Raw genomic sequence first — 12,735 nt, 5'->3', positions numbered from 1 at the left:
ACTAGAAGCTGATGCTGCATCACTGACCACCAAGTTCAATGAATGAAAACTGCATGGGACAAAAAAAGCTCAAGGGTTTAATTCTCGGATCCATATCTGTAGTCCTCTGTTCTTTCCTCTCATGTTGGCACCATTATCGTAGCCCTGACCTCTCATGTCAGCTATCGCAAGTCCCATATCTTCCAGCTTTTTAAGAAGCACATTTGTCATACCAGCTCCTGTAGTATTATCAATGTCAATAAATTCTAGAAAATGCTCTCTGACAGTCACCATTGCAGGGACATTTTCACTAAGCTCTGTTACAAAACGCACAATTAAAGCCATTTGTTCCATATGGCTAATGTCAGGTGTGCTGTCCAGAATAACGGAGTAATATCTTGCTGACTTCAGATCTGCCACAATCTTCTGTTTGACTATTGTTGCCAGTAACTGTGTGATCTCATTTTGAATTGTTTTTCCAAGGTAGTGGTGCGTGTACATTTCTTGGGTGGTGACTCTTAGATGCACCTGGAGTACAGCATCAAACTCAACCATCAGCTCCACAATTTTAAGGAATTTTCCACTGTCTGGTACATCCAGCTGATCTGAAGTGCCACGCAGTGCTAGGTTTTGGGTAGCACGCATTCTCACAATGGCAATGAGCCTTTTCAGAACATTTTGCCAGTAAAGAGACTCTGATGCAATCTTCTCTTAATGCTGATCATCTATGGTGGCCTTTAACCTTTCCACCTATGGAATGCTCTCTGGTGATTTGCTGCCTTCTCATGGCATGCCAGATTTCTAGCCAGTCCTTTGTTCCTGTAGAACCCACTGCGGCTGGAACATTAGACTGGAAGAGTTTGCAACAAAAACAATATGCAGTATTCTGGGTTTTTGAGTACATAAGCCATGGCCTCTCCACTTTGTCACCATTGGGGATTTCATGCCAATAATGTGTTGAATGGAAACTTCTATATTCATTGTCTTTGAAGAACATGAAGTTTTTCACTTGCTGTGGCCCATGCAGTACAAGGAAGTCCCTCAGGCTACTGCTCAAGTGGGTCCACAGTCCTGGATCATCTAGACTTAAGGAACTAAACTCAGCAGCAGCTGTTTCTTGCGCCTCCACCACACTCTTCTCTGATCTACACTTTTCTTCAGGAATGTGCATGGTTACATCCATTTGAGATGGAGATATGGATGCTGCAGTAGCTGCCAGGTCACCTGCACTCTGACTAACTGGAAGATCAGGCATCTTTTTACCACTCACATCCTCACCGGGGCCGTAAGGCTCACCGTGAACATTTGTGCCTATGTATCTCGAGAGCTCCTTCCTGCTTAGATAGAAAAGCTTCCTTTGCTTTCTTTCTTTTTCTGAATGCTGTCCCAGAGGGACGTTTTCTTCTTTCGCTCATGACTGCTGTTCTGTGCCAGCTATAGTGGCTCTCAACACTCAGTTGAAGGGGACAAATAAGCAGGCTGATAGCAGGGCCAGAGTGAGGGAAGATATCAGCGTCTTAAGGGCCTAACTGGCTCCTACTACTTCAGTTGACTGCCTGTTCTCCTCAAGTGGGTTCAGGGAAGCAGCAGGAAACAGGAAGCTCCCTGAGAAGCTGGTGTTTCGGTCCAGGCTCCTGGGGGTGCTAGAGAGGTACATAAGAGGCTCCACCTCCTCTCTCTCCCTGCAGCTCCTGCTGCTTTGTTATTCCCTCTCACCTTTTCTCCTGCCTGCCTATTATGTCTCTTGTACCCTCCTTCCTCCAGCACTCCACCATCTCTCTGCATCTAGAGCAGAGAGTATACATATGCACCAGCAGCAGACATAATTTTCTACACTCTTGGTCCTAGTGGTACCTGAGGTGGCCGCCTCAGTTTGCCTCATGGTAAGGCCAGCCCTGCCCATCCAGGGTAGTGGGGCTCGGGCGGGCTCAGGCTTCGGTCTCCCCTCCTGGGGCAATTTTTGTTGTCAGAAGGGGGTTGCGGTGCAATGAAGTTTGAGAACCCCTGTTATAGATGCTTGCTTGCTTGCTAAAGTTCTGCTATCAGTCTTTGAGAATTAAAGGAAACATTCAGGAGTTGTGAAATGAGAAGCAAGTGAAGAAAAACTGGGGCAAGATTCTTCTGTGTAGTGTAGCTGCTTTGTGTTGGGGTTCCAGTGCAATCTAGTCCTGAAGCCCAGCGCAAGGGGATCCTTCAGTTGTATAGTGCCAGCATGAGTGCTCTATGCCACTCCTCTCTCTACTCCCAGTACAGCAGGGAAAAGGAGGTGTTGGTAGTCAGAGGAAACAGAGCATGGCCTGGACATTCCTACACAATACCAGTTCCTGGGAATGAGTTCAGCTCCCTCTGGCCATTCACAACAGATGGAAGTTAACACTAAAGCTGCTCTAAGCCAGCACAGTGGGACTGGCCTTGCACATGCCAGCAGGAGGACTGGGAAGACCAAATGTGAGCTTTACACCTTGTTCCCCTCTGGTTAGAATGCTGTGCAGCCAAGGATCTGGCTCTTTATCTTTAAATTAAGACCATCTGACTTGGATCATGTCACCTGGTGATTTTTATAGTCAGTGGAATATATATTGGACTAAAGGGGTAGCAAACGTCTACAGGGTTTTAAATAATATGAGAAATGGGGAACTCTTGGAGTTGGATTTTATTTGATTCTCCAAACATATGAAGGTCCAGTTTAAATTAAATTATCAATTTCTGCTCTAGTTTACACACACATGGAATACACCTGACTTGATTAGGCTTGCACAGGAGAGATTAAGAGCAGAATTTTGTGTCGTGAAAGTGGTTTGAAAATTATCTTCCCATGCTATGATTTCAAGACTGCTAAATGCCAACAATGTTCTGATGGCCTGGATGTTAGATGGATCCAATTAAAGATGATGATTTAGAAAGGGTCTGCTCCTGTGAGTATATGTTCCATTGACTTCAATGGTTCTGGATCAAGCCCCCGGTCACTGGAAAAGTTCAATTTGGTTGATTACCTTTAACCCATTTATGAAATACACCTATGAAAACATTCTTAAAGAAATCCAATCAGAACAACAGTAAATGAAGGCTGATCTTCAAATATTATTGTTGCTTTGAAATTTGCATGAAGCAGTCTAATTGATCATGGTACTGCCCATCTAACTATTCCATACTCATCACAGTAGTAACTGAGCATATAAAGCACCTACTGAATTCTAATCCTGCCTGTAAAACTGACTTACAGTGCAATATTGGGCAAGTCACTTAACCTCTATATGCCTCGGCTTAGCCATAGTTACAATGGGGAGAACAATACTTAGTGATAGTCTTGCCACTAAAACATCAACATTTGCAACATTGCAAATACGGTCAGTCAGGCTGTATAGTTTTCTCTGCAGTTAAAACCAGGAATAAGTGTGGTACCCCAGACTTTATGTCAGAGTGTAGTAATTGTTAATGGTAATCACTGTATTCATCAGGAGTCTAATGAGGATTAGAGAAGAACAGCCATACTGGGTCAGACCAATGATCCATCTAGCCCACTATCCTGTCTTCTGACAGTGGCCAGTGCCAGATGCTTCAGAGGGAAGGATTAATTAATTGATCTTTGTACTCTGCTCTGAACATGTTAAGTACTAAGTACTAATACTACTGAATGAATACTGAGATCATTACTCAAAGCTTTTAGCCACAATCCTGTCTGAGGCTGTGCTGAGTGGTGCCATGACTGCATGAACCCAAAGAGATATTACAATTCTGTACATCAAGGTGGTGCAGAGGGAACATGATCACTGCTACACACCTTCAAAGGTACATAAAACTCTAGTGGCTGATGGGGGCAGTGGCAAACGATAAGCAGTACTCCTCTATAATATTCCAAGACCTGATACGCTGGCTGAGAGGGGATGGTGGGGAGTGGGAATATGCAAAAGCTACTTCTAGGAAGAACACGGCCCTAATTTTAAAGCATTCTGGGAAGTGGGAGGGTTTGAATAATATTAATTAAACCCATTTTTATCCCCATGCCCTCACCAGGGGACCAGTCCTGCAGGATGCTGAATGCTTCCTATGACATCAATGGGAAATGAGGGCACTTAGCTCCTCCCAGGACGAGGCCCCTGAAAGTTCTTAGGATGCTACTGAATAATAGCTTTGCATTTGCACGTGCCACTAAGGAATTGAGCTTAAGAATGATCACTCATAAACTAGTTAAGTGAACTCTAGTCTACATCTAAAATGAGTAAATGACTAGCCAATATACACTTAAGTGGTCCAATTTTTATTTATTCATCTGACATCCCTTGCCACAGTACTGATCCTAATGAATGTACCTAGTACACAAGTGGAAGAGTACTATTTATTTCCAAATGAACTTAACAGAAATTCAGCATTAGTTACTGAAAAGGTCCCATCCTGTCAGTCCTTCACCTCAGAATAGTGAGTGAAGGCCACACATCTCCTCTCTCATCTAGACTGGTACTCATATTGCCTGAAAAGATGCTCATTTTTTGTCAGAACAAATAGAATGGAAAGCAAATTGCCATTAAAAAACTATTGCCAAGTTGTTTTATTTCATCATCTGTGACAAAGCAGGGATGGAAGCAAAAGGGGAATCCTTTTTCTACAGATTTACTGTGCAAACACTAGAGGATGCTTGCTAGACAAGCAATTGTCGTGTACTAAATAAGAGGCTGTTAGGGACATAAAGTGTGGTTTAGAAATTCATACACATTAACTAAACTCTCAAAGCTATGTAGGGGAACACTGCACTCTATTATCTATCCAAACTGTGTGCTGAGACATTTATTTCACCAGCAGGGTAGTGAAGCACTAGAATAGGTTACCTAGGGAGGTGGTGGAATCTCCATCCTTAGAGGTTTTTAAGGCCTGGTTTGGCAAAGCCCTGGCTGGGATGATTTAGTTGGGGTTGGTCCTGCCTTGAGCAAGGAGGTTGGACTAGATGACCTCCTGAGCTTTCTTCCAATGCTAATCTTCTATGATTCTCTGAAGACTGAATAATTGCTAGAAGATCTAGCTTACTGAAAACAAAGACATCTCTATCTCTAGGTTTTGGAGAATGGAAGACCTTTTTCTTTTGGACAGTAACTCCAGACAATAACTCCAGAATTGGAACATCTACTCACTAATAGGTAAGAGGAACTCCAGACAGCATTGGCCACTTATGCCTAACAAACCAAGAAGAAACAGAGAAGGCTCTGAAGTGACACTATTGAGATTTAAGCTTGGGAGTGATAAACATTAAGCATATTTTATTACTTGATGGAATGACTGAAGGAGCTGTGAAGATCCTTGGTGATGCTTTGAATTTTAATCTTTTAGTTACTGAACTGTCGGTTGTTGGTAAAGGCTAACTCTTTACTTGGGATTTGTATGGGACAGATCTGCTTGTGTGGTACATATTTCATATTATGCTTTTATTTTGCATTTTAACAAAGTGTCATGGCTGAAGTCACATGGCAGTAAATAAGAACTTGACTTGATTGTACTATCCCTCTTCCTTACTATTTGCAAGTTTCTTTTATTTTATGAGACCCAGTGAGAATGCTTCTTGTAAATAAAGGCATAAAATGGAATATATAGCCTTAATTGATGTGCCTTTGAAACACTCTGCAAGAGAGATAGAAAGCTGCCAGAGGCGTAATGGGAACTATCAGTTGCCCTGAAGCAATCAGGAAAACTGAGTGGTAGTGGCAGTGTATAAATATAATCCTTCAAAGACTCTTAGTCTTAAAGCTGGAGAATAATGGATTATAAACTACCTCATACACCTTAGCACTCTTCTGTAAATGGGCTAAATAGACAATATGTATCACACGGAGTACCCAATACATCCGGGGACTGTATACAATCAGGCAGGTGCCATATTGGCAGTACCTTATGCTCCATGCAAGAGCTATAGGTTTGGGCATGATCTGCTTCTCCAGCCAGTGAAAACCAAACATATTATAATGTTGAAGTACCTACCTATGAGGGGAGAGTGCTTCCTCCTTCCACCTGCACTTCTCCTGCCAGCCAGCTTTATTTCTATATTGAATTTTAATGACACTTTCTCTGCACCATCCTGACAAATTAAGTGTAACAGCGTGTTAAACTAAACATCCCACAACCTATCTGACCACTCCAGCCAACCACAGTGAATTATCAAGTGATGGGTTGGCTACAAAGATGAGTCTTGCACTGGGCTCTGAAAGCCAATAAACTCCAGCTCATGCAGACCAATGGATGTAATAAGTTCTAGAGCCAGGTGCCTTCCACTAAGGACACCCAACTTCAGATCCCCCAGAATGTGCATATAGGAATGGCGAGCAACAGGACTTCAGCTGATTTCTGATATCTTGTTAGTATATTCAAGGAGAGGTGGTTCCTAAGGGTGGCCCAGTGTCAAATAATAGGGCTTTATAGATTAGCATCATGCCTAGTCACTACAGTGCTGGACACATTATGAATGTGATAGATAGAAAGAAACAGGTGGCATTGCGATTCATGGGACACAAATACATCTCCTCACACGACTAACACCAATAAAAAGGTTGGCAGGTGCATTCTGCATGAGCTACCTCAGATCCAAGAACACCTCAGGGATCCAAAAATGCTGCAATTTTGCAAGCCTGTTAGACAATTGGTGGACACTCTCCACCAAAAGATCAGCAGTCACAAATCTCCTCTCCCCTGCCCAATTTCTCAAGTTGCTCCCTCTGCCAATCAGCACCACCTTAAGATTTTTTCTGGACTGAGCATCAGTTGGCTCAGTCTCATCCAAGGACCTATCTGAGAAAGTCAGGTATCTACTTTATGAGAAGGAGATCTATAGCTGAAGGTTATCACCAAATGGATGGCAATGCATCCCCATATCCATCGCAATTTCCCCAAGCAGTTTCATATTTACACTGAACAGGAGATGCAAGAGAAATGGACCACATCAGCGGGGATGGACAGCTACCCCCCACTACCCACTGAGCTACTGAACAACAATCCCATCCACTCCACAAGATCCTACAGATGTGTCAGCTACACATTAAACATTTCAGACCAGTGGCTGCTAATAAATGTAATGAAATCAACATGGACACCTGGTCTCTGTCCAGAGGCAGATAGTGAACCAAGGAACCTTGTCTTTGTTAATATATCTGGGCATAAAGCTAGGATAACATATCTATGAAGTCAGAAAAATCCAGGTAAGCCTGGTGCTGTGTCCAGCATGCCCTTCTCAAAAACAGTCCTCAAACAATGAGAACTGAGACAGGGCCACCACTGTCCAAGTCACTATCACCTAGTGATTTGCTTCCTAGCCAGAGACCAAAGCTTGTTTGTAACTGGTTGACATCCTGCCCTTCTCCCACTTACCCTTCAGCAGCCATGAAAGGCATGGTTCCCTCTTGTATCCAGTAGCTGCTCCCAGCTGACTCAGGGCTTCTGTACATGAAAGGAAACTCTATCTGCAAATAAAGTATCTTTGTCTCCTGGTTTGCTGCTGTGTTCCCTGAGAAGCAGCCAGACTAATCAAATTTCAATCAAAGGAGCAACATTGGCAATGAGCTGGGAGAAGAGCAAACATATATCACTCTCACTGTTGAAGGGGTATGCGAGTATTTCCTATAGGAAGGATTGAGTGGTTTCATGGGAAGGGAATAATGGCTGCAAAATAAAGAAGTGCCAATAGGCCACATTTTGACATCTGGCAGGGCAACCTGCCACCAAAGTGTCTGAAAATATAAGCTGCAAGTTTGAGGCATCATGCATAGACCATTTAGACAACTTTTTTGATGGACTCTGACATCACTCTGCCTTACTTGGTGCATTTCAATCTCCAAATATATATTTTAATTAATCTGTATATTTATTAGTTTGTTAGTAACAGAATTCAGACCTAAACTATACCTTGCCAAGCAAGATCTATACCAGGGGCAGGCAAACTTTTTGGCCCGAGGGCCACATCGGGTTTCCAAAATTGTATGAAGGGCCGGTTAGGGGAGGCTGTGCCTCCCCAGACAGCCAGGCGTGGCATGGCCACTGCCCCCATCCAACCCCCCCTGCTTCTTGCCCCCTAACGCCCTCCCCGGGAACTTCTGCCCCATCCAACCCCCCTGTTCCCTGATGGCCTCCCGGGACCCCTGCCCCATCCACCACCACCCCCTACTCTCTGTCCCCTGACCGCCCCCGGACCCCCTGCCCCTAACTGCCCCCGCTTCCCCATCCAACCCTTCCTCTCATTCCTGACTGCCCCCCGCAGCCCCTACCCCATCCAACCACCCCTTCTCCCTGACCACCCACAGGCCCCCCACCCCTAACTGCCCCCCACAGCCCCATCCAACCCCTCTCCTTCCTGACTGCCCCCCCTGGGACCCCTGCCCCATGCAACCACCCCTTCTCCCTGTCTCTTGACTGCCCCCCGCCGCCCCATCCAACCCCTCCTCTCATTCCTGATGGCCCCCTCGGGACCTCTGACCGCCCTGACCCGTATCCACACCCCCGGCCCCTGACCACCACCACCCCGAACTCCCCTGCCCTCTATCCAACCCCCCCCCACACTCCCTGCCCCCTTACCGCGCTGCCTGGAGCGCCAGTGGCTGGCAGCACGGCTGCACCACGACAGGCAGCCGCACCGTGCAGCACAGAGCACTGAGTCAGGCCGGGCTCTGCAGCTGCGCTGCGCCAGGAGCTCACAGCCCCGCCGCCCAGAGCATTGCGCCGGTGGTGCCGTGAGCTGAGGCTGCGGGGCAAGGGGTCAGCGGGGGAGGGGCCGGGGGCTAGCCTCCCGGGCCAGCAGCTCAGGGGCCGAGCAGGAGGGTCCTGCGGGCCAGATGTGGCCCGTGGGCTGCAGTTTGTCCACCTCTGATCTATAGGAATGATCCTGAAAAATACTGATCAATTTTGCAAATCATATCCCCAAATTTTTTTTCCCTGTGTAAATTTTTATCTTGCATTTCTGAGTCTGTTTAGAGGGTAATTTCATTTACTGAGTTATGATGCATTTATCTTGAACACTATAGATGTTTAAAGCACAAAATGATTCATCTCTTCCTCCCCATTTTATAAGCAGAGTAAAAAGATGCCTCTAACAGTAAGTGTGTGCCAAGACAGAAACTCATCTGTCATTAAGTTGCTGCTTCCTAGATAATAACTACTCATTATAACGAAAATTTGGAAAGATTGCTGCCAATGGAACACTACAAAGCTTTGCAGTGATGCATTCTAAAATGATTCTGCTCATGTGAAATTTATTTTTCACGAATGTAGCAGTTATAATACACACCAAGGCCCCAGACCCACTCTCATTGAAGACAATGACAAAATTCCCCATTGACTGGAAGACGAGGAGACTAGAGGACTAAATGGGGTTCACTAATAAGCCAAAGCCTGCTTGCTTTACCCCACGCATAGTCCTATGGAGTTCAGCAAGATTGTTCACCAGAGTGAGGGAGGCAGAACTTGACCCAAAATACTGAAAAAAGGTGTCTCTCACATTTATTTGGACTAGTCTTCCTTAGGCTACTCACAAATCCACTTTGGAATGTAGCACGATCTGTGACATATGGGTGAATGAAGGTTACTATACAAACTTTAATATTTACTTGATTTTTACATGTTTTCATAGAATCATAGAATATCAGGGTTGGAAGGGACCTCAGGAGGTCATCTTGTCCAACCCCCTGCCCAAAGCAGGACCAATCCCCAACTTTTTTTTTGTTTTACTTTGTCACAACGGATTTCAGCCATTTTTGGATTTCAGACATTTTCCAGTATACACTAGTATTGAAACTCAGTACTCATTCAATCACATAAGGATGCTTTACTATGCAGCTTACAGATTTCATTATCATGAAGCATACATATTTTGACATATAATGTAAGAGAAGTTCCTTAAATTAAGCATCTCTTGTAAATAATTATGGCCTTAACGCTGTTGTGAATATCTTGATTTTAAATAAAAGCTGAGCAAAAGTAACGTTTTTCACCTTAGTAGGTAAAAACGCTGCCCACAAAATGCTCAAGCTGGGTAAGAAATGTATCTATTTGCAAGGGAGCACTATGCTCGCAATTCTCTCTGTTTTTAGTGCCGAACTGGGCATACATGAGAACATCACAGGCACTGCTAGCATGTCCCAATAGTTCTCAGTTCCTGCCTTCCTCACACACTTATGAGAGCTTCCTCCCTCAACCTCTTCTTTGTGTTTCACTGTAAAGGGATGACTTAAAAACAAAAAAGGACTTTAACATGCCATATCAGGATTAGAACCTACAGCCCCTTCACTCACAGCAGGCACCATATTAGCAGCACACAACCTTAGCCAGTAGCCTTCTCCTTAACATATCACATAGTTGGAAGTGAGCAGACTCCTGCAATGTTCTTCATGCTTGTGTACAAAAGGACAGCTATTAGCATGGAACTCTTATGATTATTGTTAGTTATCATATTCTTATAGCTACTCCCCCTAAGAAAATGAAGGCAACTTATCTGTAACCAAAGTTCTTCAAAATGAACCTCTGCATATCTGAAGGTTACTGACTTTTAACTGAAGTTCTTTGACATGGACTCTGCACATTTACACTCATGGGATGTGCTGCTGGTGCAGTTTGATCAACTGGCTGTCACTGCAGGCACCTGGATCCCACAAGTTGGGATATGCAGTGATCACTCAAAAAAGAAGATTGTGCTCTACTGTGAAGAGCCCAAACTCTGTCGAACATTATAGTATTATTTCCATAAGGCAAGCTGGAAAATGGGGCAATTCAAAACTATTCCACCCAGGCCTTTTTTTTTAACCTTGTCACCCACTTTTTCTCGATTACCTATCTTTTTCTAAAGCACATACTGTAGCTGTGCTAACCAACTGTCTACTTCCAAAAGCTATTAACCTTCAAAACATTTTATCAAATGTCTCTTGTTATAAGTTACATTATCAATGGTGGCATCTGACATGAAGAACTTTACGAAAGTTAGCTGAAAAGTACTGAACGGTGAAATAGGATAGTACTGTACATCTAGCATATATAATAACACTAGGTGGTAACAAATATCCTCCAGATGAGTCACCATACACATTTAATGGCTACAAAGTGATCTAGCCATAACATGTATTAGTCATTCGGACTTTCATTTCACTGCTCTAACATATGACATTACCTGCTGAACATCCTGCTGGAAAACACAGAGCTGCAGCCTTTGATGTAATCGAACTTTTCTGTGCTGCCAGATGCTTTCTAGGCGCCGCTGGTGATGCAAGACTTCATGTACCACATCCAAGACCTGGTGGACAGCCTTGGAATAATTAGCAGTAGCAGTGAGGGATTCAGAGTTTCCAGGGCTCAAGGGACGCTGCAGGACATCCAGCAAAGCCTTCCCATCCTGGCTTACCTGAAAGAAATAGATTGAGTCTCGAGGGGACAACTTCATTGGTGCTGATAACATAACATCTGACAGCCTGCAGCAAGAATAGTCTCATCCTCCCAATTCTTCCCTGCCCCCCCCCCCCCCGCCACCCACACCCCAATAAACCCAACTCTGTTAGAAGGAAAAGACAGGAAACCTTGAGCAATTTTTTTTTATTTTCACTTATGTATTAATCACCTGCCTCAGTTTCACAGTGGACCTACTGTGCTGCTCAGTAGGACCTTAGGCACTGAAGTGACAGGTCCATATAAGGCCACAGATACCAAGGTAGATACTGAACTACTGCATGGTTTGCAGACATTTGGGCGCTGAAAATTAATTGAGAAATAATGTTGTGTTATGAGTGGCGTTTAGAGGCAGGAGACATATAGACACATTCTGGTGAGGAGGTGGCATTTTCAGAAATACACAGATGACTAAAACATTCACAGTTGGTATGGTAAGAGAGAGTCATTTCTTTGTGAGCTTATGACATATGAATGCAAATTCCAAAAGGTGAAATCCATGCTCTCCTTCATTCAGTAAGAGAAGAGAAAATAAATTAGTAAGTGGTAGTACTAACCTTCTCCAAAGTATCTTTCCTTCCCCAAGAATAGTTCAGAGAAAACTACAGGCCTACAGTTTCAATGGGCCCAAGAAACCTGCATGCAAATGTTGCAAGTGTAATCATTTTCACATATGAAACTCTGCCTTTACACACACAAAGGGTTTCTGTGCATGCAAAAGAATGCATCCAAATTGTATTTCTTGTGTATTTCATGGGACCCATTGAAAATTTCAGCCATAAAATGCAAAATGTAAATGAACTACAACTATCTTAATTTAACAAATGTGGGTGTTGGTGTCTTGTAAGAGGGGATTTGAGAAATACATGGATTGTCAATGTGTGGCTCTGATATCAGTTACTAATATAAAGCACTCTATAAGTAGTAAACAGAGCTGTGGACACAATGCAAATTCAGTTTTATAGAGGCTTTTGAGATTTCTAAATATATTTTCATTCCAATTAGGAACAAAGCCTGAACATTCCAAGATTCTTCACAAAAGAACATTCCAGGAAAAAAAATTATTTCAGATCAGATCTTCATTGCAATTTAGATGTCTTAAAAATTATATTCTATATAACACAATTAAAAAAAATTCTAATCAAAAAGTCATTTCAAGAGGAACAAAACAAAAGTTTAGTTGTGAAAATGTTAGAAGAAGATGGTCCAACATGTTGGAATCTTTTTATTCCCTTTTTTTAGTTCCGTAAATAAATTTAGGCAAAATTGACATGATTTTGCAAAACATTTAGATTTCAAAAGAAAATGGTTCTCTCAAAGTTTTTCTGACCATTTCTACTACTGAGTATTATCAGTACA

General features: G+C 43.4%; 1 protein-coding gene across 6 annotated transcripts in view; it reads right to left on the bottom strand.

Moving 5' to 3' along the window:
• KALRN (kalirin RhoGEF kinase) overlaps positions 1-12,735 on the bottom strand; it is a 766,757-nt gene that overhangs the window by 382,104 nt on the left and 371,918 nt on the right. For all 6 annotated transcript variants that reach the window (XM_074967163.1, XM_074967166.1, XM_074967164.1 and 3 more), the window contains exon 9: positions 11,105-11,335. In XM_074967163.1, coding sequence (XP_074823264.1) covers positions 11,105-11,335 — 231 coding nt within the window. The remainder of the gene's footprint in view (positions 1-11,104; positions 11,336-12,735) is intronic.

This window comes from Natator depressus, chromosome 11, assembly GCF_965152275.1.
Source record: "Natator depressus isolate rNatDep1 chromosome 11, rNatDep2.hap1, whole genome shotgun sequence".
Lineage (NCBI taxonomy): Eukaryota > Metazoa > Chordata > Testudines > Cheloniidae > Natator > Natator depressus.
Note: the sequence above shows the minus strand (reverse complement) of the source record. Positions and strands in the feature narration are given on the sequence as shown.